The sequence below is a fragment of the Panthera uncia genome (assembly GCF_023721935.1).
Source record: "Panthera uncia isolate 11264 chromosome B2 unlocalized genomic scaffold, Puncia_PCG_1.0 HiC_scaffold_24, whole genome shotgun sequence".
NCBI lineage: Eukaryota > Metazoa > Chordata > Mammalia > Carnivora > Felidae > Panthera > Panthera uncia.
This window is the reverse complement of record NW_026057580.1, coordinates 67,809,047-67,835,916: the sequence shown is the minus strand read 5'-3', so window position 1 is coordinate 67,835,916 and position 26,870 is coordinate 67,809,047. Positions and strand designations below refer to the sequence as shown.

The 26,870-nt window shown below is 41.2% G+C and overlaps 1 protein-coding gene across 1 annotated transcript in view; it reads right to left on the bottom strand.

The window, feature by feature from the left end:
• Positions 1–26,247, bottom strand: part of LOC125938782 (coiled-coil domain-containing protein 162-like) — a 52,040-nt gene extending 25,793 nt beyond the window's left edge. Inside the window, exons 1-5 of the mRNA XM_049654126.1 lie at positions 26,156–26,247; positions 24,937–25,098; positions 12,864–13,093; positions 11,574–11,712; positions 10,001–10,121 (exon numbers count right to left, since the gene is read on the bottom strand). Coding sequence (XP_049510083.1) covers positions 10,001–10,121; positions 11,574–11,712; positions 12,864–13,093; positions 24,937–25,098; positions 26,156–26,194 — 691 coding nt within the window. The 5' untranslated portion in view covers positions 26,195–26,247. The remainder of the gene's footprint in view (positions 1–10,000; positions 10,122–11,573; positions 11,713–12,863; positions 13,094–24,936; positions 25,099–26,155) is intronic.
• Between the last annotated feature and the right edge of the window lie 623 nt (positions 26,248–26,870).

Genomic DNA, 26,870 nt, shown 5'->3' with positions numbered 1-26,870 from the left:
AATGTTTATTTTTATTTTTTTTAGAGAGAGAGACAGAGCATGAGCAGGGGAGGGGCAGAGAGAGAGATAGAGGGAGACACAGAATCTGAAGCAGGCTCTAGGCTCTGAGCTGTCAGCAAAGAGCATGATGCGGGGCTTGAGCCCACAAACCGTGAGATCATGACCTGAGCCGAAGTTGGACACTTAACCAATTGAGCCACCCAGATGCCCTAAGAACTATTGATTTCTATGTGAAAAATGCAAGGTGAAGAAAAGTGAATATAACATGTTATGTTTTATAAGAAAGACATGATAAATATTAAATGAGGGGATATCCCCTCAAGCCTACTCAAGATTATTGCTCCAGAATGCCAGTGTTCTCCAATATCACTTCTCCCCTCTTTCTTGGATCATTCACAATAGTTCATGTTATCTCTCCCACCTCATAAAATCCTGCTTTTGACCCCACTTCCCCTGTCAGCTATTGCTTCATTTTTTTCGCTCTCTTTTTAGCAAAACTCTCAGGAAGAAAGGCCTATCTTGGCTGGCTGTGACTTCTCTCCAAATCCTTCGTAAGCCCACTCACCCAGGTTTCCCCTCCATCACTCCCCTGAACCTGATTTTGTTATAAACACCAGTGACCTCAACATGACTAAAAACATTGCTTTTACCTGACTACCAGAAGCATTTCACACAATTTGTCACATTCCTCCTGCTTGAGAAACTTTCATCACTAGATGTTGGGACACCACTGTCCTAGTTTTCCTCTACCTCAGTGTCTGCTCCTTCTAAGTCCCTTTTGCTGGTTCTCCTTGTCCTCTCCCCCAGCTCTCTTTTTGTTTGTTTTGTTTTAAGTTTATTTATTTTGAGACAGAGAGAGAGAGAGAGAGAGAGAGCAGGGGAGGGGCATAGAGAGAGGGAGAGAGAGAGAGTTCCAAGCAGACTCCATGCTGTCAGTGCAGAGCCTGACAGGGCTCGAATTCATGAACCGTGAGATTATGACCTGAGCCGAAATCAAGAGTCAGACACTTAACGGACTGAGCCACCCAGGCTTCCCCTCCCCACCCCGGAACTTAACATAAGAGTGTCCTAGCACTCAGCCCTTGGTTCACCTCCTTTTTTTCTATCTACGCTCACTTCCTTGGCTATCTTATGTAGTCTCATAGCTAAATACCATCCATATGTGGACAACCTTCAAATTGAGATCTAATACTCACTTGGCATCTCTTCTTGGATGTCTAAAAGGGTTTTCTTTTCGTTTTTTAAAATTAATTAATTATATTTTGAGATTGAGAGAGAGGCAGAGGGAGAGTGAGAGAGAGAATCCTAAGCAGTCTTGATCTCACGACTGTGAGATCATGACCTGAGCCAAAATTGAGTTGGATGCTTAACTAACTGAGCCACCCAGGCACCCCTAAAAGGTATTTCAAACATCACTTGTGCATAATTAAATTCTTTATTTTTTTAAACTTTTTAAAAAAAATGTTTATTCTTGAGAGAGAGAGACAGAGTGTGAGCGGGAGAAGGGCAGAGAGAGAGGGAGACACAGAATCCAAAGAAGGCTCCAGGCTCCGGGCTGTCAGCACAGGACCTGACACAGGGCTTGACCTCACTAAATGCGAGATCATGACCCGAACCGAAGTTGGTCGCTTAACCTACTGAGCCACCCAGGCGCCCTAATCTTTGAACTTCTCTCCCTAATTTGCCATCTCAGCTAATGGTAATTCTATTTTCCCAATTGCACAGGTCAAAAATCTTGGGAGTTTTATCATGGACTCTTCTCTTTCCCCCACACCCAACACACAATCCATTAGTAGTTACTTCAAAAGCATGCCCTGAATCTGACCACTTAATACTTTCACTGCTCCCAACCTTGTTTGAGCCACCATCTCCCCTTGCTGGGATTATTGTAGTGGCCTCCAAAGCAGCCTCTCCCTTCTTCCATCCTTTTTTCTTTACAGTCCATTCTCAACACAGCAGCCAGAGACACGCCATTAACATATGCCAGATCAAAATCTGGGACAGGCACTGCCTCACACTCGGAGCAAACACTAAGAATAGGCCCTGCATGATCCACTCTCTCTCTTTTCACCCTTCCTTTCTGACTTCACCTCCTCCTTGTTTCCCACTCTCTCTCCACTCCGGCTATGGGTATTTCTGCTTCATAAACATGGTAGGCACCCTCTGCTCGAGTCCCTTGGATGGACTGTTCTTCTGTCTGGGATGCTCTTCCCGCAGATACCCACATACCTCCTTCAAACTTTGCTCAATATGTCACTTTCTCCCTGAAGTCTATCCTGACCGTCCTATTTAAAATTGCAATGCGCTCCCTTCAAACCTCCATACGCCATCCTCCTTACTCCATTATTTTCTTACTTCTTGTGTTACTTATTATCTGTGTATCCTCTTCTAGATGATAAACTCCACAAGAGTAAGGAGTTTTACTCCATGACAGTAAGGTTGTACCCCAAAATGGTGCCTAAAATATAGTAGTGTGTAACATACTAGGTGCTCAATAAATAGATAATTGAATGAAAGAATGAATTAGTGTAGGCATAAAGAAGCACCCTTAGGATATATTAAAAACTAATAAAAATGGCTACTTGGGGTGGCAAAAAGGGATCAGTGGTAGCAACTTGATCTCTAAATATGTATATTGTTGTATCGTTTTGAGTTTTAACCAGGTGAATGTTTTAGCTGTTAAAAAAAATCAAACTTAAAAACAACAGGACGGTGCTGGAGCAGTGGAAATATGTCAACACTCCTTAACTTCCATATGGAAGAGCAAAAGCACATGTGTATGTTTAATTACGTTGGGTAGGGCCTACTTCCTTGTGCATGGCCCCAGGGGAGTCTTGAAACAAAGAGAAACCTATGGAGTCAGAGATAGAAGCCAAGCCCTGCCCCACTCCCTTTTCTGCTGTGGGGGTTCTGGCCATCAGCAAGAGTACACACAGGGCCACTCCCTGTCGCCAGCTGTTTCTAATTTCAGACGTGATTTCATACTCATACTTTCATTTTTCTGACAGGAGACTCGGTACACACAAGAGGAAACATCCAGCACAGTCCTCTCAGAAATGTGGATATGACAATGCAGGAGTACCTGGTATTTGCAATTACGTTGTTTACTGGGTGGTCCTGAGTTTGAAAATGGAGTTCCACGATTCTTCTACAATTGGCTACTTTCCATCACGAACATATAAATCTGACTTTGTTTTTCCTTTAGGACAATAAAGGTGATTAGACATAACACCATTGTCCTGGTACAGCTAAAGTGGAAAATCTAAAAAAAAGTTAATGTGCCTAGAAGTTCACACTTCTTAAGATGTTTAAGACTTTTGGGGGCGCCTGGGTGGCGCAGTCGGTTAAGCGTCCGACTTCAGCCAGGTCACGATCTCGCAGTCCGTGAGTTCGAGCCCCGCGTCAGGCTCTGGGCTGATGGCTCGGAGCCTGGAGCCTGCTTCCGATTCTGTGTCTCCCTCTCTCTCTGACCCTCCCCCGTTCATGCTCTGTCTCTCTCTGTCCCAAAAATAAATAAAAAACGTTGAAAAAAAAAATTAAAAAAAAAAAAGATGTTTAAGACTTTTGTACGTCTAAGCTTTGACAAAATGGAGTTCATGTATGCTTCAGAAATTTTTCAGACACAGAATTGGATACTTTTTCCAGGGTACTTGAGTGGTAGGTCTCTGGGTTATGGAAAAGCTTGGCAAGGGACCACATCTGCCACATATTTCTGGTTTGGGGACTGTCAGCTGGCAAATGCCCACAGAGCTGGTTTGGGTTTAGCTCTGGGGCTCAGCTGAAGGGGAAGTATTTTACCAGAGTGCTGGAAATCTTCCCACCGTGCTTCTTCCTCATGAGTTCAAGTTCAGACATACAAGTACATCTGTAGGCAAGCGTCAGGGGAAGCCAGGGAGAATAGAATTCATCCAAGAGAAGTAATTTCTGGCCAAGTGGAGTTGGTGGTCTCTAAATGTGTCTCATTTTCATTGTGTGTTGTGTTTGTGGCTTCTCTGAGATGAAGTAGTTTTTGACAGTAGCATGGAGGTGGGAAAGAGACAGCACACTGGGGGTCAAATTAGGGTTTTGTTCTTTCCTCTCATTCTGTGCCCAGGTCCTTTGGCTGGAGGAAACTTTGACTTCCTCCTTGCCAAACCACTTCCCCTCTCTCCCTCTATGAATGCTCCCCCCACCCCTATGCAGCCTCCTCCCTCTAGGAAGCGTATCTTGGTTTGGTAGCATTTCACTTCTCTAACACAACCACTGGCCTCTGTGCCTGAGTGGCTCCTGGGTCCTGAGCCAAGCAGAACTGAAACTTGAAGGCACACAACTGCCAACCAAGGTTGTTCTCCTGACCACCAGGGTTCCCCCAGAAGGTGGGTAGGTTGAAACCTTATTGCTTTAAGCAATGTATTTTGTACTCCTGTGTTTCTCAAACTGCTCCCCAGAACGGTTGAGTTGATGATAGATATTCCCAAGGGGAGAAAAGGGTTCTGTGGTCAAATAAAGGTAAAGAACATTTCATACTCTCTCTCCTGGAGATTTACAGTGCACAGTAGGATAGTAAAGGCTCTGAGGTCTAGAGCAAAGAAATCTTTTTAGCATTATTTACCACAAGTTTCCCAAACTTCTTTGACAACAAATAAAACCTTTCCCCCACAACCCCTGCAAAACGCAGCAGAAATCCTCTTATCCAATCAAGACTAAGAGTTGGTTGATCAAAAGAAGTCTGATAAACCAGAGAATGCTTAAAAAATGACATGTAGTACCTTAAACATTCTATTTAACTTAAAAAACATAAATATACAAACATTTGCCTATTTTCTAATATAGAACTTAGGTCTTTCCTTTGTATGTGCCCACACATTGGAGTTCTGTACTATCTTTCTTCTATAAACCATAACACATAGTACATGGTCTACAATTCCTAGTGTGTGTTTTGTTGTTTTTGTTTGTTTGTTTACTTGTTTCTTTTTTTATGAAGAAAAAATAAAAAGACCATGAAAAATCCAAATGTGTCATTTTTTAAGGGCAGTTTTAAGTCCATAGAAAAATTGAGCAGATGGGTACAGAGAGTTCCCATATATTCCCTGCCCCCTTCACCTCCAACACACAGCCTCCCCAACTATCAACATCCCACACCAGTGTGGTATGTCTGTCATAACTGATGAGCATACACTAACATGTTATTATCACCCAAAGTCCATAGTTTACATTACAGTTCACAATCTTGGTGAAACTATGGGTTTGACAAATGTATAATTGGCATCTATCCACTATTATATTATCATAAAGAATAGTTTCACTGCCCTAAAATCCCCGTGTTCTGCCTGTTCATCTTTCTCTCCCCTCTAACCCTTTGGCAACCACTGATCTTTTTGCTATCTCCATGGTTCTGCCTTTTCTCGAATGTCATATGGTTGGAATCATGCAATGTGTAGCCTTTTCAGGTGGGCTTCTTTCACTTAGTAATGTGCATTTTTATCCTTGTCTTTTCATGATTTGATAGCTCATTTCTTTTTAGCATTAAATAATATTCCATTGACTGGATGTACCACAGTTTATCCATTTCAACTTTTTTTTTTAAGTGTATTTATTTATTTATTTAGAGAGAGAGAGACAGAGAGACAGAGCAAGAGAGAGAGAGAACAAGAAGGGGAGGGGCAGAGAGGAGAGATAGAATCCCAAATAGGCTCCATGCCATCAGTGCACAGCCTGATGCAGGGCTCGATAATGACCTGAACCAAGATCGGGAGTTGGACGCTTAACCAACTGCACCACCCAGGCACCCCTCAACTTGATTTTTATTGAGAAGATCTCTTTTTGTACTCCCATTTCATTGGTTTATATAATACTTAATTAAATTACCCACACACAATGACAAATAAAAGTGGCATAAACCGGTTTGAAGCAAACAATGATCAGTGAAGCTAGGTAAACACAGGCAATCCAAAGACTGTGATTAACGACTATTTTGCCGGCTTGTGTTACGAAGGGAATGGGAAGCTTCAGGCAGCCTGGGAGTCTGTTAGTGCAAAGTGCATGAGAGAACTCCTGCCCTAGAATGTTGGGGAACTTGTGTTCTAGGGCACACTGCTGGGAATGCTGGCCTCGGCCACCCTCTTTTAAGTGTTTGGATTGTGCTTCCCTTAAGCAAAACATTTTTGTCCGCTCACTGTTAACATATGTATATTTGTGTATTTCTAACTACCTACAACACTATCACTGGCTAATACTGTATAGTATGATGTACTCAGGGCCAGGCTCATTAACAATGAGAATGGAGCTCAGTCTACATTCCTAGAGTTTTCTTGACCTTTTGAAATTTTTTGTCTGACTTCTTATCAGATGTGGTTAACTTATCTTTTTTAACCTCATACTGTGGCTGAAGATAAGCATGTACCAGGATTAGAAATGTCTTTACTATTACTTTTTTCTTTTTTAAAAAGTTTTTTTTAATGTTTATTTTATTTTTGAGAGAGAGAGAGAGAGAGAGAGACAGAGTGTGAGTGGGGGAGGGGCAGAGAGAGAGGGAGACACAGAATCCGAAGCAGGCTCCAGGCTCTGAGCTGTCAGCACAGAGCCTGACGCAGGGCTCGAACTCACAAACCATGAGATCGTGACCTGAGCTGAAGTTGGACGCTTCACTGAGCCACCCAGGCACCCCTGTCTTTACTATTTCTTAGTGCTTGCTTGTGGATTGCCTCCAAGTGGTCACTTCAGGACACCTCAGTGTGTAGTGTGACATGTGACTTCTTACATATGAATTTAATCTACTTAGAAGTTTTAATGTTTTCTTCCCACACTCCTGGGATATACGCACTCCACTTTGGAGACTGCTGACCTTATAAATGTTCAGAGAAATTGAGAAAATCAATTAAAAATGATTTGAATGCTAAAATGCTAAATATGGAGAATAGCGGAGCCTTTTTGAATCAGTGGAACCCATCTCCATGCTAAGCCAAGCCCTGAGGCTGAATAAGATTGTCTGGAGCTGCTTTTTAAAGCTCCCAGGGGAGCACTAGTTCAGCTATCACAAACCAACACTGGACCAGGTGTGGCTGCTGCATTTTCGGATGCTCACTGACAAACTGGAAACCCATTCAGAAGCTCTAGAAGAAGACTAAGCTCCAAGACAAGGTGGGAAAGAGGGAAACGATTGAGAAGTATTAGAGGGCTAATTTCTGGCAGGCACAAACATAGACACCAGAGTTGTCCAACAGGGAAAGAGGAGACCCTGAGGGAAGGACAAGAGCCTGGCATGTCCCCTGGGTCTCAATAGTCTCCATTCCTAACTCCCTCTGTAGAAATCCCTAACCCCAAGGTAACCTTGACCTCAAAGGCGGCCTGTGTCCGAAGCCCCATCCACTATGGCTGCTTTTTGCCACTGAGATGAGCAAAAAGCATCTCTTGGTGGAGATTCCAAGGTTTTATTGCCTTCTTCGAAGTTTCCTAGCCCACAGAGGTCTCAGGAAGACTACACTGAAGAACACCAGGCATACGGTGGGGACTCCATCACTTGCACTGAGGGAACTCACTACAGGAGGACACTCACATTGAGTCAACAATAAGAAAATACCCTCACTATTGGCATTTACATGTACATGACTACAGAATCTGAACAAGAGTTTACAATTGGCCCGTACACTCTAGCCAAAGTAAGTTTTGATAATATCTTTTTTTTATTAATGTTTATTTATTTTTGAGACAGAGAGAGACAGAGCATGAACGGGGGAGGGTCAGAGAGAGAGGGAGACACAGAATCTGAAACAGGCTCCAGGCTCTGAGCGGTCAGCACAGAGCCCGACGCAGGGCTCGAACTCACGGACCGCGAGATCATGACCTGAGCTGAAGTCGGACACTTAACCGACTGAGCCACCCAGGAGCCCCTAAATTTTGATAATATCAATGTTAGCACCATTAAAAATAACTCTACCCCAGAGCAAAAGCATAAGAGACTCTTAAAAACTGAGAACAAACTGAGGGTTGATGGGGGGTGGGAGGGAGGTGGGGGTAGGTGATGGGCATTGAAGAGAGCATCTTTTGGGATGAGCACTGGGTGTTGTATGGAAACTAATTTGACAATAAATTTCATATAATAAAAAAATAAAAAAATAAAAAAATAAAAAAATAAAAAAATAAATAAAACTCTACCCCGCCCCTCTGCCTAACTCCCACCAGCTCCTTATGGAGGCTCTTTCCAAGCACAGCTGACAGCACCCTGCACAAGGCAGCACACAGAGCCACAAAGCAAAAAAGCTTTGTCCCTTGCCCCCCATCTGGGCGTCTCATTAAACCACAGCCTGAAACATGAAGATGGTTGCACCTGCTGTGCACTTGTGGATTTTCTCCCAAGACTCAGAGGGGAGTTGCCTGGAAGCAGCCATCACAGCACAATAACACGTGCTTTTTGTGTCTTGTTAAATGTTCTGTAAATGAAGATCAACCACACTCAGCTTTCTGGTGACATTCAGCTCTCTGGTGACACCCCTAGCCAAGAAGTGGCTTGCCTTCTCACTGCATAGCCTTCTGCCAAAGCCCTGTTTATAGAATTCAATTACTCGAAGCACTGATAAAATGACAATGTCTTAGGTGAGGACAGATGTTATTAATTAACATTATAATGTCTGTGGACTTTGTCTCAAGAAGAAAATCTAATTTAGTTTGCTAGTCAAACAACCCCTCCATGGTTCAAATGTTGTGAATTTTCCTACAGAATTAGTAGGAGTTAGGAGTAGACAGTTCAGACAGGACCAGCTACGTAATCTATGGCACGCTGTGCAAAATAAAAATGCAGGGCCTCTTTTCCAAAAAGCAGGGAAGAAAAGCACCATTATAGATACTAAAATATAGTGTTTTCTTTCTTCTGCAGTCTCTTTCTTGACCTGTCATGGTGTTTTTATTTGTTTTTAATGTTGTACTCCTTAGGCATGGGAATGCTTGTGAGGAGAGTGAGACACTCACTCCGAGGAGCTCTACCCTGTGACTGGGAGCATGACTGCCTGTGTAGCTACTGAACTGAGGTTCTGTGCCCTGGCCAGGGGTGGAGAAGTTGAACCAGGCATCTTTCCTTCCCAGGGGCCCACTGTGGACAGGCAATCCCTAGGGTATTGTAACCTCTGTCCTGGGATATTGTACAAATCTTAGGATAGGCAATAGGCTTGCTCCCACCGAGTCACCCATTAGATGTACCATGATGTTGCCAGACTAGGGTCATTGAGATATTACTAGGTACACATATCCCCATCCTCCTCCTGCTCAGCAACCGCCCCCCCCCCCCCGGAGTGGAGGGCAGCAGCAATGGCCTGGTGGGGATGGTGAGGGGGAGATTAGAGGTGCCCAGGGTACTAGAGAGCAGACGAATAGGTAGCTGAGAGCCATTCGGCAAGGTGGGGAGGCAGTAAGAAGCAGGACTTCATATAAAGCAAGGCTCCAAGTCTTGGTGCATTCTCCATTGACTCACTGGATTCCACTTACAAAACACAAACTCTTAGTCAAAATTAAGAGTTTCAAGATGGCAGCCATAGACTATTAAGCCCCAAGTACCCCTGAATCCTGTGTGAGTGTGCTGATCACATGTCCATGAAGTGACCCTGACTTTAGAGCTCAGATGAAAGGAAATAATTTTGATTACCTTCCCACCCCAAATACATGTGTTTGTAAGATTTTTACATTTATATGTTATACATATGTGTATAATACATACGTGAACTTAAATATATTACAAGTAAGAAAAGCTTATATGTTTTCCCCATTTCAACTTTATTTCAGTTATGAGTTAATCAACAGAGCTGAAACTGAACTTAACAAATGTTTTCTATTTAAAAGATTTTAAGTGGAAGGAAATATGTCAAAATGTTAATAGTTCTCTCTGGGCCAAGTTATTAAAAAGTAATTTTTATATCATTGTTTGGACATTGTAGTACCTCTTTACCATGAAAATGACACATGGATTGCTTTCATAATTAGGAAAAAACCAATAAATGCTATTTTGTAAAGTAATAAAATAAACATACTTTACCTGTAGGGAGAGTACCCTGGTCCTTGGACTTTTCTGATACAACCAGTGCTCTTTCTCTCTTAACTTTTCTTAATACTTCCTGGATCATATGAATTTCAAGATTTTCCAGAAGCTTCTGAAGCTAGAGTAAGAAGTTTGAGTCACTTTCTACACTCAGCTTATACTCTGAGCTCCCAAGTCACATTCCTGCAAAAGGGTCTGGGATTAGGTGCTGTCCCTTAGCTACTCTCTCCCGGGGAAGACGAAAGGGTTCCTTTCTTGGGTTTCTAAGTACTTCTGCGACCATAGATATACCTCTTTGGGGATCAGCATCTTTTCCTGGTCCACATCCCCACTGATAAAACATAACCTTTTATTTATTTATTTATTTTTATTATTTTATTTTATTTTTTTAAACCAAGTTCTGCTAAATTGCAAAGTGCTCAATGTCTGAGGTGACCTCATGTGTTTGGGGGTCTCTAAATGTGGCCAGGAATTTCATGAGCTGTTATTACAAGAGAAACCCCTGGGCCTGAAACTTGATTTAGATATCAAGAGGGATTTCATGAGAAGATTAAAATTCTAAACATGACCAATAGAAAATTTTCCCAATAACCATGAACTCTTACTTTATCCATTATGCTTGTTGGGCCCACATTTCTCCCTGTTAGAGGACCCCAGGTACTAGAGAGAACCAGGATTCAGAAGGGTAAGCAAGGGGATTCGGGACTGGGATGTGTGTATGTTGGAGGCGGGGGAGCTGAATTCTCCTTGGTGTTCAGGGGACGTGAATCTCTGCATTGACACTGAAACAGCTAGAGGTTTTGTTTGCCTGTGACAGTGAGCACAGCCACATTGGGTCTATGTCCTAGGACAAAGGTAAACAAACACTTGGGAAAAGAGCCTCTCACATAGATCATCTAGCATATACCAAATGGATTAGTGCATAAGTTGCGTGGTCTTACTCTCAGAAAAAAAAAAAATCACAGGAGCTATTTTAAATACATTCCATTGCCATGGGTGTGTGTGGGGGGCAGATAATTGTGTGCCAGATTTTATGGTTTTTTTTTTCAGTTTATTTATTTATTTTGAGAGAGACAGAGACAGTGCGAGTGGGGGAGGGGCAGAGAGAGAGTGAGAGAGAGAATCCTAAGCAGGCTCTGCCCTGTCAGAGCAGAGCCCCACGTTGGGCTTGAACTCATGAACTGTGAGATCATGATCTGAGTTGAGATCAAGAGTCAGATGCTCAACCAACTGAACCACGCAGGTACCCCTAGATTTTATGTTTAAGATGCTAGTGGTTATGTTCTCTATCACGGTCTTTTTTTGTGTGGTAGTCCACCTTAATTTGAGGAAAATCAAAATATGAAGATTCAGACTTACAAAATGGGAACATTAGGGGTAGTTATTTGCTTAATCAAAGCCCTACATGCCTTTAGGTACTTAGTTCCTTCTGAGCCTGTTCAGTGATTTACACACCTACAATCTACACTTAATGTCTTAGAAAAAAAACCACTTGGGTGTATCTGTAGTATTACATGCTTATGCCATAAAGCAAATTTTCAAAGTCAAATTCAAAATGGCTCTTGCATACCTGTTGAATTTTTATTTCAATTTCTGAAGCTCCTTTAGGGGGAAGAATAGACTGACTACTTATTATGAGATCTTCAAATTCATCTTCTTTCCCCATCCGCCTAGCTATAGCTTTCATGCTGGGGTAGAGGATGTCAGTTCTATTAAAGAAGAGAGACCAAAATTAGTAAACAAACATATTTTTTCTCATTCATATTCTCTGACAATTATTTTCATTCATGTTCTGTCTCCTATCATCATGTATAAACCTCCCAACCCATTTTAGATACTCACATCGACATCTAAATTCACTATAGTTGTTGCACCCTTAGTCAATATTAAATCCTAGGCCTTTTCCCACTGGGCACATTTAATTTTTGTCTTCATTTAGTCTTCAAAATATTGACAAGTTTTGGGGCACCTGGGTGGCTCAGTCGGTTAAGCAGCCAACTCTTGATTTCAGCTCAGGTCAAGATCTCATGGTCTGTGAGTTCAAGCTCTGCATCAGGCTCTGCACTGACAGTGCAGAGCCTACTTGGGATTCTCTCTTTTTCTCTCTCTCTCTCTCTCTGCCCCTCCCCCTACTTGTGCTATCTCTAAAAATGAATTAATGAACTTTAAAAAAAATTGACAAGTTTTCTCATTCCCTAGTTACCAGGAAAGCTGACTGTGATAATTCATAAAATAGACCACAAGGACTATGGCACCAAAGAGAATCTTCTTATGCCCAGTAAGGTCCAAGGATGGTAAATGCTTGTTTGATAACAGACACATGGAAGAGGCAACATATCTTTTCTGACAGCTAATTCATCCCAGCCAGAGCCTGAAGTGTGAAAACACCCTACCATCCCACAGACCTAAGATCTCATGTTGCACCATATTATACCTCTGGCTGTAGTGGGTGAAACTCTCAGAGACTCAGCACTTGGGTCTAATGGGGTAGAAAGTAGGGAAGAGTTCACAGCAGCAGCATCTCCCTACCCAGTGCTTGCTGGGATCCTATGAACTAAAAAAGCTTAGAGTCAGCACCATGGGAACACTTGAGAAGCACAAGTTCCCAGGGACAGAACTCTGGGTAAATGATGTACAGTATTGCTTAGTGGAACCCAGCACTGTCCCTGAATTCAGTAGAACCCAGATTTTCCTGTAAAGCACTTTTTATAGAGACATATTGCCCAGCTTCCTCTGAGCTCGGTGGGGCTGGGCATACCAGAATTCATGGACCAAATCTCTCCCTCAGAGCAAGGGGCAGGAATGTGCCAAGCCTCAGATTCCACTCGTCCACGAGAATTTCCACCTTAGCAACACTTACCCGTAGAGTTCTGAGAACTGGTTGTGGAGGGAGACAGAACTGCCGTCCTGGCCTTGCAGTTTGAGCTGGCCCCAGTGGTCCTTCAGCACTTCCAGCTGCTTCCACAGCACCAGAAATGATCTCAGGAAAGCAAGAGGCATCATCGTATTGCATGGGCCCCTCAGCAGCTCGGAGATCTTGGGGCTGCTTTGGAACTGACTTCTGAATACTGGCACTCTGGACAAATCTGGCTGAAAGCATTATAGAAATTCTTCTTTATTGATCATAGGTCAATATGCGATGACATTTTACATGCAGCCCATGCAGAATGAACATTTTGGAGAAGGCCTATTCTCCCCAGGAGGAATGGTTTGCAGGCCTATAGCACATTTAAAGCTTAGAGAGAGTAAACATTCTTCCTAAATAGACAGTATACAGAAAAGAGGGAAATGTCTCCATTTCAGCTTCCTGCTTGGGTCTTGAACCACTCATTTTAAAAACTCTTTACTTGGGTACTAACATTTTATCTGCCTTTGAAAAACGGAGCCTTTCATGTTCAGCCTCTGCATTCTGGAAAGTGCCCTTCAACACACTTGAGATTTAATTCCCCATCACGGTGGAGCTGTAATAAAACCTTAAATTAGGGGTTTTAGTCATTTTGTGGGTGAAGAAATGGAAACTTAAATTTACCTTATCTCCTATTCCTTCTCTCATCCTTTAAAAGTTCACATGTCTCTTAATTTGAATTTATTATTCACTAGGCAATTATACTTTAGGATTATTTGTTCATTTATTCATTGGTGCTTTCCTTAAGTGTTTGTTGAGGGACTGCTATGAGCCCTGGAGGATTAGAGGGAACAAGGTTTTCAGGTCCCCTCTCCGGCAGCCAGTGGTGTGAGGTCCAGGGTCACCCAGAGAGTGACAGACAAAATGGGGACCTGTGTCCAGGAACCTCAGCCTGATGACAGTGTCTCAGTCACAGGAAAAGGAATATTCCTTTGCAGAAAAGGTGGCAAACCTGGATCATAATGTTATGACAAGAAGGGCCTCAGAGAACATTCAGGTAACAGCACCTCAGATGCTCAAGTTTCTTGGCTCAGAACTGGAAGAACCACCACCCAGTGTAACTGGATCCCAGATCAGTACTAGTAACATATCTAAAGAAAGGCATGGCTGCCAGAAAGAGGCTTGGTCAGAGGCAGAGTTGGCCAGCCAGACCCAGGGGACAGCCAGCAGCTCCTGCACACAGCTGACAACCCCTCAAGTGACCTACCTACTCAACAGCAAGCTAACCCAGGCACTTTCAGATTTGCTTTATCCTCAGAAAATTTTCACCAAATGACATCTTATGCAGTGGCCAAAAATATTCAACAGACCAAGGCTGAACATGGTGACTGGGAGGGGGCAGCGTAGAGGCCATGTAATTGGCCCCCTCTGCTCAAAAAGCCCCAGGATGCTCCTTTTAAAGGGCTTGTGTGCAGTTTCACCCAAAGACCCAGTTAAAAAATGCCAGTTTAAAAAGCGCCTAGACTATATGTGAAGGCGATTTATTTGCTGATCTAAAAGCATCTGCTGGAGAAGCAGGGGCAGTTGGACTTTCCCCAGAGATGAAGGATGCCACTGGCAGATGCCAATATTTCACCCTCCACCTATCCTGCTAGCACAGGTGGGTGAACTCAGATGCAAAATCCTCTCCGCCACCACCTTGCTAAGACAAGCGGGGCGATGGACTGTGGCACTATCCCCTTTGCCTTGCTGAAGCCAGAGCAGGCATCAGTGCCAACACTTCCCTGCTCCCCAGCTGGGGCAGGCAAGAGCAAGCAGTAGCAGCAGTCTCCCACTCCTGAACTAAAGCTGGTTGGTGAGCACAGGTGGTTGCAACGCTCCCCCACTCACTGGTTGGGGCTGGCAACTGTGAGCAGTCCTGGCATTTTTCTGCTCTGAGCCTAAAGCCAGAATATGCACCCAGACAAGGCACTCTCCTGCTGCATTCCTAAAACCCCTGGGCACATGCAGTCAAGACCCTTTCCTGCTGCCTTTCTAAGCTGGAGAGTGTGCCCCACCCCCTACACTCTCTAGCTGCTTAGTTAAGCCAGTGGATATGTGCAATCCATACAGAGGATGCTCCTTGACTGCCTGGCCCTCATGGCCAAGGGGGCTGACATTCCTGAGCTCCAAGGGAATATAAGAATCAGAAAGACAGTACTTGGCAGGCCACCACTCCAGGGCACTTCAGACAGCCAACTGAGACACAACCTTGCCTTCCTGTGACAAAAGCCCATTTACTTATCCTGGGGCTTCAGGCTGAGGAACAGGCTTCAAGTTTTCCATACATCTAGAGGCTACAGTAGTGCTCCCAGGGAACATAAGCAGGAAGACACCATCCTTGTGCACCCCCTTCACCTTGATACAGCTCAATAAGACCTCACAGAAAGGAGTTTATATACTCGTCTAGAGTCCCACATTTTGCAACTGTCACCCAAGGACACCTTCAGATCTTTTGGTTTGGAGGCAGCAGGGATTATGACTGTGGCCCCACAAGACTATATTTGCATATTTTAAAAGCTGCTACCTGAGGGTCTGACTTTCGATTAGCCTGAAACTTGGTGCTAAATGAAATTCCTCCCCTTAGAACACTGACAGGCTCTGGTACATCTCAACCATAAGGACATTATCAATAATAAATCAAGTTGATCCAACAATCACAAAGTCACAAGAAACAACCAAGAGCTAGGGCAAGGTTGAATGAGAACTTTCATCAACTGCACAAGAGCATGCCAAGGCTGAGAGAGGTAACTGTCTGGCCTAATATATAGAAACAAACACAGAGAGTCAAGCAAAGTGAGGAAACAGAAAAATATGTTCCAAATGAAAGAATAGGATAAAACCTCAGAAAGAGGTCATAATGCTATGGAGATAAGGATTCTATCTGATAAAGATTCAGGGTAATGGATGCTTACCAAACTTGGGAGAGGAATGGATTTACATAGTAAGGACTTCAACAAAGAAATAGAAAATATAATAGTATGAAACAGGAGTCCATAGAGCTGAAGAATATAATAACTGAAAAATACACTAGAGGGGTTAAACACCAGACTGGATGAAGCAGATGAACAGGTCAGCAAGCTGGAATACAAAGTAATGAAATTCACCCAGACAGAGCTGCAAAAGGGAAAAGGAATTTTAAAAAATGAAGATAGCTTAAGAGACCTATGAGACAACATCGAGCAGAATAACATTTGCATTATAGAGGTCCTAGAAAGAGAAAAGAAAGAGAAATGGGCAGAAAACTTATTTGAAGACATAATGACTGAAAACTTCCCTAACCTAGGGAAGGAAACAGATATCTAGGTTCAGGAATACCAGAGAGTTCCAAATAAGATGAACTCATTTTAATTAAAGTGTCAAAACTTAAAGAGAGAATCTTAAAAGCAGCAAGAGAAAAATTATTATTTACAAGAGAAACACCATAAGGCTATCAGCAGATTTCTCAGCAGAAACGTTGCAGGCCAGAAGAAAGTGGCATGATATATTCAAAGTACTGAAAGGCAAAAACTTCCAACCAAGAATACTCTACCTAATGGTTATCATTCAGAATTGAAGAAGAGAGAATTTTTCAGGCAAAAGCTAAAGGAGTTCATCATTCCTAAACTGGCCTTACAAGGAATGTTAAATGGACTTCTTTAAGCAGAAAAGAGATGTCACTAATTAATAACAAATATACATACAAAAGTAAAAATATCACTGGAAAAGGTGAATGTATAGTAAAGATAATGAATTAATCACTTATAAAGCTACTATGGAGGTTAAAAGACAAAAGTAAAAAAAAAAATAAAAAAAAAAGACAAAAGTAAAATTAACTAAAACTACAATGATTAGTTAAGAGATACATAAAATAAAAATATGCAAAATATGATATCAAAAACATAAAATGTGAAGGGGTGTGGTAATAAAAACATAGAGTTTAGAACATGTTCAAATTTAAGTTGCTATCAACTTAAAATTGATAGTTATATACATAGGATGATATATGCAAGCCTCAAAATAACTGTGTAGCAAAAACTCGTATTAACTACATAAAAGAAGATGACAAAGGAAACTAAACAACACTGAAGAAAGTCATCAAACCAGAAGGGAAGAAAGAAAGAAAAAAAGGAAGGAACAGAAAGGAACTACAAAAACAGCCACTCAACAAGTAACAAAATGGCAATAAGTACATACCATCAATAATTAAAATAAATGTAAATAGGCTAAATTCTCTAATAAAAAAACATACAGTGGTTGAATAGACAGAAAATCAAGGCATATTTATATACTACCTATAAGAGACTCACTTCATAAGTAAGGACACACACTGACTGAAAGTGAAGGGATGGAAAAAGGTTATTCCATGCAAATGGAGATGAAAAAAAAAAAAAGCTGGTGTAGCTTTAAACAAAATAGACTTTAAAGCAAAGACTATAATAAAGGAAAAGCATTTCTAAATATATATTCATCCAATGTAAAGCACCAAAAATATAAAATAAATATTAAGAGACCTAAAGGGAGAAATTGACAGCAGTACAATAATGGTAGGGGACTTTGACATCCCACTTACATCAATTGATAGATCATTCAGACAGAAAAATCAATAAGGATACATTGGTCTTAAGTGATAGAAAGAAAGCCCAAGTTAGTAAAAGGAAGAAATAATAAAAATCAGAGCAGAAATAAATGAAATCAAGACTAAAAAGATAATTTTAAAAATCAATAAAATAAAGAGGTGGTTCTTTGAAAAGATAAACAAAATTGACAAACCCTTAGCTAGACTCACCAAGAAAAAAAAGAGAGGGCTTAAAGAAATAAAATCAGAAATAAAAATCAGAAGTTACAACTGATACCACAGACATACGAAGTATCATAGAGACAATTATTAACAATTATACACAAATAAATTGTACAACCTAGAAGAAATAGACAAGTGCCTACAAATTTACAATCTTCAAAAACTGAATCATAAAAAAAACAAAAAACAAAAAAATCAAAATAGACCAATTACCAGTAAGGAGATTAAATCAGTAATCAAAAACCTCCAAACAAAGAAAAGTCCAAGACCAGACAGCTGGTGAATACTACCAAACATTCAAAGAAGATTTAATATCTATCCTTCTCAAACACTTCTAAAATATTAAAGAGGAGGGAATGTTTCCAAACACATTTTATGAGGCCAGCATTACCTGATACCAAAAACAGACAAGGACATCACCCTTTCCAAAAATCATTACAGGCCAATATCCCTGATTAACACAGATACAAAAATCCTCAACAAAATATTATCAAACCAAATTAAACAATACATTAAAAGGATCATACACCATGATCAAATGGGATTTATTTCAGGAATGCAAGCATGGTTCAACATCCACAAATCAATCAACATGATACACCACATTAATAAAATGGAGATAAAAATCATGATCATCTCAACAGACGCAGAAAAAATATTTGAAAAAACTCTCATCCATTTATGATAAAACTCTCCACAAAGTAGGTAGAGAGGAAATGCTTGTCAATGTAATAAAGGCCATATATGACAAACCCCTAGCTAATATACTCAATGGTGAGAAGATGAAAGTTTTTCCTTTAATATCAGGAACAAGACAAGGATGCCCACCTTCCCCGCTTTTATTCATTATAGCATTAGAAGTCCTAGCCAGAGCAATTAGGCAAGAAAAAAAAGAAATAAAGGCATACAAGTTGGAAAAGAAGAAGTAAAACTATCACTGTTTGCAGATGACATGATACTATATGTTGAAAACCCTAAAGATTCCACAAAAGAACATTGGAATAAATGAATCTAGTGAAGTTTCAGGGTACCAAATTAATATACAAAAATCTGTTCCATTTTTATACATTAATAACAAACTATCAGAATGAGAAATTGAGATTACAATTACACCAAAAAGAATACTGAAGAATAAACCTAACTGAGGAGGTGAAAGACCTGTACACTGAAAACTATAAGTTGTTGTTAAAAGAAATTCAGGAAGACACTGATAAGTGGAAAGATATTCCATGTTCATAGATTAGAAGAATTAGTATTGTTAAAATATTCATACTACACAAAGCAATCTACAGATTCATGCAATCTCTATCAAAATTCCAATGGCATTTTTCACAGAACTAGAACAAATAATTCTAAAATGTATATGGAACCACAAAGGACTCCCAAATAACCAAAGTAATCTTGTTGTTGTTTTTTTTTTTTTTGAGAGAGAGAGAGAGTAGGGGAAAGGACAGATGGGGAGAGAGAGAGAGAGAGAGAGAGAGAGAGAGAGAGAATCTTAAGAAGGCTCCATACCCAGCATAGAGCCCAATTCAGGGCTCAATCTCACGACCGTGAAATCATGACCTGAGCTGGAATCAAGAGTCAGAGCTTCACCTGCTGAGCCACCTAAGCACCTTAAGACCAAAACAATCTTGAGAAAAACAAAGCTAGAGGAGGTATCATGCTCCTTGATTTCAAACTACACTACAAAGCTGTAATAATCAAATAGCATGGTATTGGCATAAATATAAACACATAGGTCAATGGAACAGAACAGAGAGCCCCAAAATAAATCCATGTATATATGATCAATTAATTTGTGACAAAGTAGGTAAGAATATAGAATGGGGAAAGGACTGCCTCTTCAATAAATGGTATTGGGAAAACTGGACAACTACATGTGAAAATTAAAACAGACCACTATCTCGCACCATATAAAAAATAAACTCAAAATGTATGAAAGACTTGAATATAAGACCTGAAACTTAAAACTCCTAGAAGAAAACATAGGCAGTAAGATCCTTAACATTGGTCTTAGTAAGGGGCATCTGGGTGGCTCAGTCAGTTAAGCTTCTGACTTCGGCTCAGGTCATGAACTGACTGTTCATGGGTTCAAGCCCCACATCGGGCTCTATGCTGACAGTGCAGAGTCTGAAGCCTGTTTCAGATTCTGTGTCTCCCTCTCTCTCTGTCCCTTCCCTGCTTGCACTGTCTCTCTCTCTCAAAAATAAATAAAGGTTTAAAAAAAACCCCAAAACATTGGTCTTAGTGATATTTTTTGGATCTAACTCCAAAGGCAAGAGAAAAAGCAAGGTAAATAAAAGTAAAAGTAAACAGGTGGGGAAAAAACGTAAACAAGTGGACTACATCAAACTAAAAAGCTACTGCACAGTGAAGGAAGCCATAATAAAACAAAAATGTAATCTACTGAATGGGAAAAAAATATTTACAAATCACATACATAATAGGAGTTAATAGCCAAAATACATGAAGAAGTAATACAGCTTAATAATAAAAAAAAACAAAACAGAAAAATCATGTTAAAAATTGGTCAGAGGATCTGAATAGGTGTTTTTCCAAAGAAAACATACAGATCGCCAATAGGCATATGAAAAAATGCTTAACATCACTAAGCACCAGAGAAATGCAAATAAAAACCAGAATGAAATATCACTGTACACCTGTCAGAATAACTATTATCAAAAAGACAAAAAACTAACAAGTATTGGCAAGGATATGGTAAAAAGAGAACGCTTGTGCATAGTTGGTGGAAATGTAAACTGGTGCAGCCACTATGGAAAAGAGTATGGAGGTTCCTCTTAAAAATAGAATTGCCATATGATCCAGCAATTCTACTACTGGGTATCTACCTGAAGAAAATGAAAACACTAATTTGAAAAGATATATTCATCTCATGTTCACTGTACCATTATTTACAATAGGCAAGGTACAGAGAAACAACCTAAGTGTTCATTGATGGATGACCAGATAAAGAAGATGTGGTTACACACACACATAGAAATATTACTCAGCCATAAAAAGGAATCAAATCTTGCCATTTGTGACAATATGGATGGATCTTGAGGGTATAATGTTAAGTGAAATAAGTCAGAGACAAATGCTGCATGCTTTGATTTATATGTGGAATCTAAAAAACAAAACAAAACCAAGACTCATAGAGACAGAGAACAGATTGGTGGTTGCCAGAGGAGAGGAGGTTTGGGGGACTAAATGAGTAAAGGGGATCAAGAAATGCAAACTTCCAGTCATAAAATTAAAAAAAAAAATCATGGGGATATAATGTCTAGTATGGGGAATACAGTCAATAATATTGTATTAACTTTGTATGGTGACAGATGGTAACTAGACTTATTGTGATGATCATTGCAATGCATACACCAGACACTAATATAGTATTGTATGTCAGTTACATCTCAATTTAAAAAGGCATTATAAATAAAAAATACACAAAAAACCTCCAACTTGCCTCTGAGGAACCCAGGGCTCCTGGAACCACAGTTTTAAAGGCCCATGACTTCCATTTTAGAGACTGAGGTCTAAGAGATCACAGCACGGGTTGCACAGCGGGGCCAGGAAACCCAGGGTCCTATCTCACAGGCAGTATATATTCCATTGCCTCCTGTTATCTATGAATATTAAATACTCTTTTTTTTTTTTTTTTTTTTTAATTTATTTTTGGGACAGAGAGAGACAGAGCATGAACGGGGGAGGGGCAGAGAGAGAGGGAGACACAGAATCGGAAACAGGCTCCAGGCTCCGAGCCATCAGCCCAGAGCCCGACGCGGGGCCCGAACTCACGGACCGCGAGATCGTGACCTGGCTGAAGTCGGACACTTAACCGACTGCGCCACCCAGGCGCCCCTAAATACTCTTAAATAAAATAAATCATATCATTAAACTAGTTAAAATAAACCATAACTTTAAAGCAAACTTCCCTTGTTAATATATTCATATTAAGAGAAGTCTTCTCTTCCTAAGTGTTTTAAAGGATGGAAGAAGGAACAGGAGACAAGGTAAAGAACAAAGGTGGGGGACAGTGGGGGTGTCAGGGAAGGATGACAATCCATCAAAAACAGGACTAAGAAATAGTCAACAGAGGGCCCAAAGGCCCAACATGCTTCTTGATCTTGGTACTACTTGGTGCCAATGCTTGCTTTGCAAATGCTCCATCTGAGTGAAACATCTAATTCTGTTGTGGAATTTAGATGGCACATCTAAACACTCTTCCTTTTCCACGAATTTTCCTGAAGTAGACTGGTGACTCAATTGTAGCCAGTAAGACACAAGGAAAATCTATTACAAGGTTATTAGAAGGCTCTGGAGAGGATTTTCTTGGTAAAAAGATAAAGCCCTTTAGGAGAAAGCTTTTTTTGCTCCTGTTTTCATCTTACATGGATGAAGGAAACATTTTGCTGACATACTCATAATGGCAGAGTGGGAGCATAAACCAACCTGAGTGACTGCACCAACCCAAACTGCCTCATTAAGAGGCAAGTCTAAGGACTTGCTTTGCAAGATTAATACCTTTTGCTAATTTAATTCATGGCTAGTAGGACAACCTGTTACTTATAGCAGGTGCACCCTAATTGGCACAAGAGGGCATCACCTCAAAGGTGGAAAATCAGAAAAAGCTTCGGGAAGAGTGACGTGGAAGTTGAAACCTGAAGGATAAGTAGGAATTAATCAGATGATGACATAGAGAGGTAGGAGAAGGAACTTTTCCACCAGAGGGGTTAGCTTGCACAAAGTTACTGAGGAAAGAAAGCACGGTACATTTGATAAAATGAAAGAAGTTGAGGGTAGAAATATCAGCAGGAGCTAGGTAGTAAAGGGCTGGTTAAGGCATTTGGATCCTATTCTAAGGACATATGGAGGACACTGAAGGGCTGTAAGAGGGAAGGGACATAATCAGGTTTGCATTTTAAAATATTACTCTGGTAAGGGGTGCCTGGGTGCCTCAGTCGGTTAAGCGTCAGACTCTTGATTTCGGCTCATGATCCCATGGTTTGTGAGTTCAAGCCCCACATCAGGCTCCACACTGTCAGTGCAGAGCCTGCTTGGCATTATCTCTCCTTTTCTCTCTGCCCTTCCCCACTTTCTGTCTCTTTCTCTCAGAATAAAAATAAACTTAAAAAATAAAATAAAAATAAAATAAAATAAAATAAAATAAAATAAAATAAAATAAAATAATCCTGGTGAATGGCTGGAAGAAGGCAAGAGTGAATATAAGAATCTAATTAGAGGTTATGCACATAGCCTAATAGTAGGAGATGATGCTGATTCGGGGGTGGTGATGGAAGATGGGGAATAGGAGACAAACTTGAGAGATATTAAAATAACAGGATAGTAAAACTCAGTGTCTGATTATGGGGTTTGATAGAGAGAAGTCAAAGATGAGCATCCAGATTTTTTGGCTTGGGCAGTTGGGCAGGTGGTGGTTAACTGAGAGGGAATATGGAAAGAGGAGCAAGTTTTGGGCTGTGAAACAAGCTCACCTGGGGACACAGTGTCTCTGGGATGGAACAAGGAAGTTGAACGCATGAATCTGACAGGATTGAGATTCGGACAAGACAGGTAGATGGTCATTGCATGAGTTATAGCCAGGAAAGTCATCAGCAGATGAGCGTGCCTAGGGAGTGGCTGTGGAGTGGAACAACGTAGCAGATAAGAGTAGAAGGAAGCTCCAGGGCAGACTGTCAAGTTGGAATGTGGGTTTCCTGCCACAATAGGCATGTGACTTCGGGCACATCATTTAACCTTTCTGAGCTTCAGTATTAAATGAGAATAATTAAAGCATCTATTTCATGGAATTACTGGGAAGATTAAAGAAGCTAATAATTACTAAAGCATTCTGAAAAGATCTCAGTCATAGCCAACAGTAGTATTAATAGCATTCAGGGGAAACTTCTTGATTAGACACAGAAGGCACAGTGCCCAGGGCCCACAGAATGTTTTAATTTCTTTCTTATATTTTTAAATTTTATATAGAGAGAGTGTGAGTGAGGGAGAAGGGCAGAGGGGGAGAGAGAGAGAGAGAGAGAGAGAGAGAGAGAGAGAGAGAGAGAGAGAATCCTAAGCAGGCTTCACGCTGGGCATGCAGCTTGATGTGGGGCTCAATCCCACGAACCTGGGATCATGACCTGAGCCGAAATCAAGAGTTGGATGTTCAACCAACTGAGCTAACCAGACACCCCTTAATTTCTTTTAAAATCAGAGGAAAAGGATACTGAGGCTGAATAAAGTGTTTTAATATATGATATTAATTTTTGTATATTAACACAGTTGTAAACTATAACTTTTAATGCTTTCTTATGGAGGAAAGGGCCTACAAAGACAGAAGTGGCTAGCGTTGTGGAAGTCAAAATGCAGCCCTGCTGGTGGTAGTAGCAGGACAGAACCCGAAAAAACAGTACTTTGAGGACTGGCAGAGGAAGAAGGGAGGCAGGAGGCAGGAGAGAGTCTATGGGGAAGTCTGAGAAGGCATGGCTACCGATGCCAGAGGAAAAGGAGGAAGGGAGCTGTGCTTTGGAAGCCAGCAGCAGGGAGGCTGCAAGAAGGATACACTGTGTCAAATGCTGACAAGGGTCAGGTTGGAGGGGCACTGAAAAGTATCCAGGGGATTTAGTGACAAGGACCATGGTGCTTTTGATGAGGGTGGTCTCAGTGGTAACAAAGCACAGTTTCTGAGGAGTGGGTTGAAGGTGAGGAAATGGAGATGGCTGCTGCAGACATCTCTCAGAAAGTTGGGCTCTCAAAAGGAGGCTCTTTAAATGGGAGCACCAGCTAGCTCACCCTGTGTCCAGACAAGTCTCTGTCTGGTTCCCACATATGTGCAGAATTGGTTCCAGTTATGACACCAAGTGGGCCAGGGGCTCTTGCTGCCTTAGAGCTCCAGGGATAAGTCCAGAGGAGGGAGTGCTCACCTAGGAGTCCATAAGGCTAGCTGAGTAACGAAGATGAGAGCCCGGGGTGGAGATGTTCACCCAGGGCCTCTGTCCTACCCCTCCAGTCCTCCCAACTCCAGTCCTAAATGTGTATGACTCACAAGGAAACCCAGCCAGTTGGATTATTTGTCCCGTTTGATTTCAATGGACCTCTTACAACCTTTGTTCTGTTTTTAAAACGAAAAGAAATGAATCCGCTGCTCCCATGTGGCATTAGCCCAGTCTTGGGACGCACTGGAAGAGGCTGTCAGACAAAGGGGGAGGAAGGTCCTTCAGTACACTACAGCACTGGCCAATTAGGAAGACTGCTCACCAAGAGTACCTGTGTGTTTTTGTCCAGTGTGTCTTGCTGGGGGGATCCTCCATGATCCTCCATGATCATATGATAGTTGCTCAGAAGCACATCTTCCAAAAGCAGCTGCATGCCCACCAGCTCTCCATGAGCCACCTTCAGATCATGGTCACTCAGCCTACAGAGGCACAGCTAAAAACAAAACAAAACAAAGAACAAAATGAAACAAAACACCCATCTTGAAGATTTCTATGTATCCCTTATACATGATTTGGGGGGAGAAAACTAGGAATAATTGTGTTTACAAACCCCACCCTCTCCACTATTAGAAAAATCTGTAAAAATCAGAGTAACATTTCTAGCCGAAAGTCCTCCTTGAACATATCAGACTTTTGGCCTTGTATGGAAGTCCATTTCCCAGCACTTTACAGTGAGTGGTATTTGTATATGGTGAATGCATAGTGTGATATCAATTTTCTTTTGAAAGTACAGATAGAGACACATGTATGCATAGGGAAAGTACTAGAAAAAATAAACCAAAATGTGAACGGTGATTGTCTCCTACTGGGGGAAATACGATTTATTTTTTTTAACCATTCTTACTATGTTACTTTAAAACACCCAAACCTTTTTAATTTTGAGCCTATACAGAAGTAAAGAGTAGAGTTCCCACCACCCAGCCCTAAGAACCATCAGCCTGTGGCCAATCCTGCCCCTATCTTCATCACTCTCCACTTCTGTATTATTTCGGAGCAAATTTATGATTGATTTTCATGTTTAATACTTTTCCATATTTTCTATTTTAAAAAATGAAAACACAATATTTGCTTAGGTAATCAGGGAGGAAACACATAATTGAAAGAAATTCTCCTTATGAATTCTGCTTAAAGAGTTCTCTTCCTACCACCATTCACAGGCAGACCGGGAGTTACAGACCCCTGAGCTTCCAGCCTGGGTGTTTCTCTAAGAGGTGCAGAGAGTGACTGGAGATGGCTGGTCACTCTCCCAGGTCATTACTGGTCATGAGAATTGCAGCTGAGTCTACAACCAAGGCCCATACCAGCTGAGACCATGATTCTCTTCTGTCATAAGAAAACATGACTCACCTGGTAGCATTGGATTTACAGCTTCATAATCAAACATCCTGCTTATCTCATAAATTATTCACCATTGACCTATGGACCCAATGAAACCTGCTTTGCAGTCTGCATTCAGTTCTTTCTGCCATGAGTGGGAAGAACTAGCCTACCTGCATATTATACTCTAGGGTATCTGGGCTGCTACCCATAACTGGAAACAGTCCTCCATCTTCTAGAAATGCTCTCCAAGGGAATAGCACAGATGCCTAAAAGAACCAAATGAGAAACATGATAATGTTGTACTGTTGTCCACAAATAATAAATATCTTATATGAACAGGATTTCTGTGTCTGTACTCCAAAACAATGTGGGATGATTTATTTATTATATAGAAATAGTTACTGGGGCACCTAAGTGGCTCCGTTGGTCAAGTGTCTGACTCTTGATTCTGGTTCAGGTCATGGACTCATGGTTCATGAGATCAAGCCCCACATCGGGCTCTGTGCTGACTGAGCGGAGCCTACTTGGGATTCTCTCTCTCCCTCTCTCTCTCTGCCCCTCTCCTGCTGGTGTGTTCTCTCTCTCTCTCAAAATAAATAAATAAACATTAAAAAAAAGAAGTAGTTCTGGATAGAAAGTCTCTGATGATGTAGAGGAGAGAGTAATATTCTTTTTTTTTTTTTTTATTCCCCAAATCTGGATAAACAGAAGGGTACTTAATTAAGACTTCAGTGTAACTAGTCAGCACCAGTGTTTGGAAGTTCCAGAATACCATAATAATAACGGGACACAGTTACAATCAACAAAAGTAAACTTATTCAAATGTTCTAGACATAAGGAACGTTAAAATGTTTTCCTTCATCACCATTGTGTTCCAATTCTAGG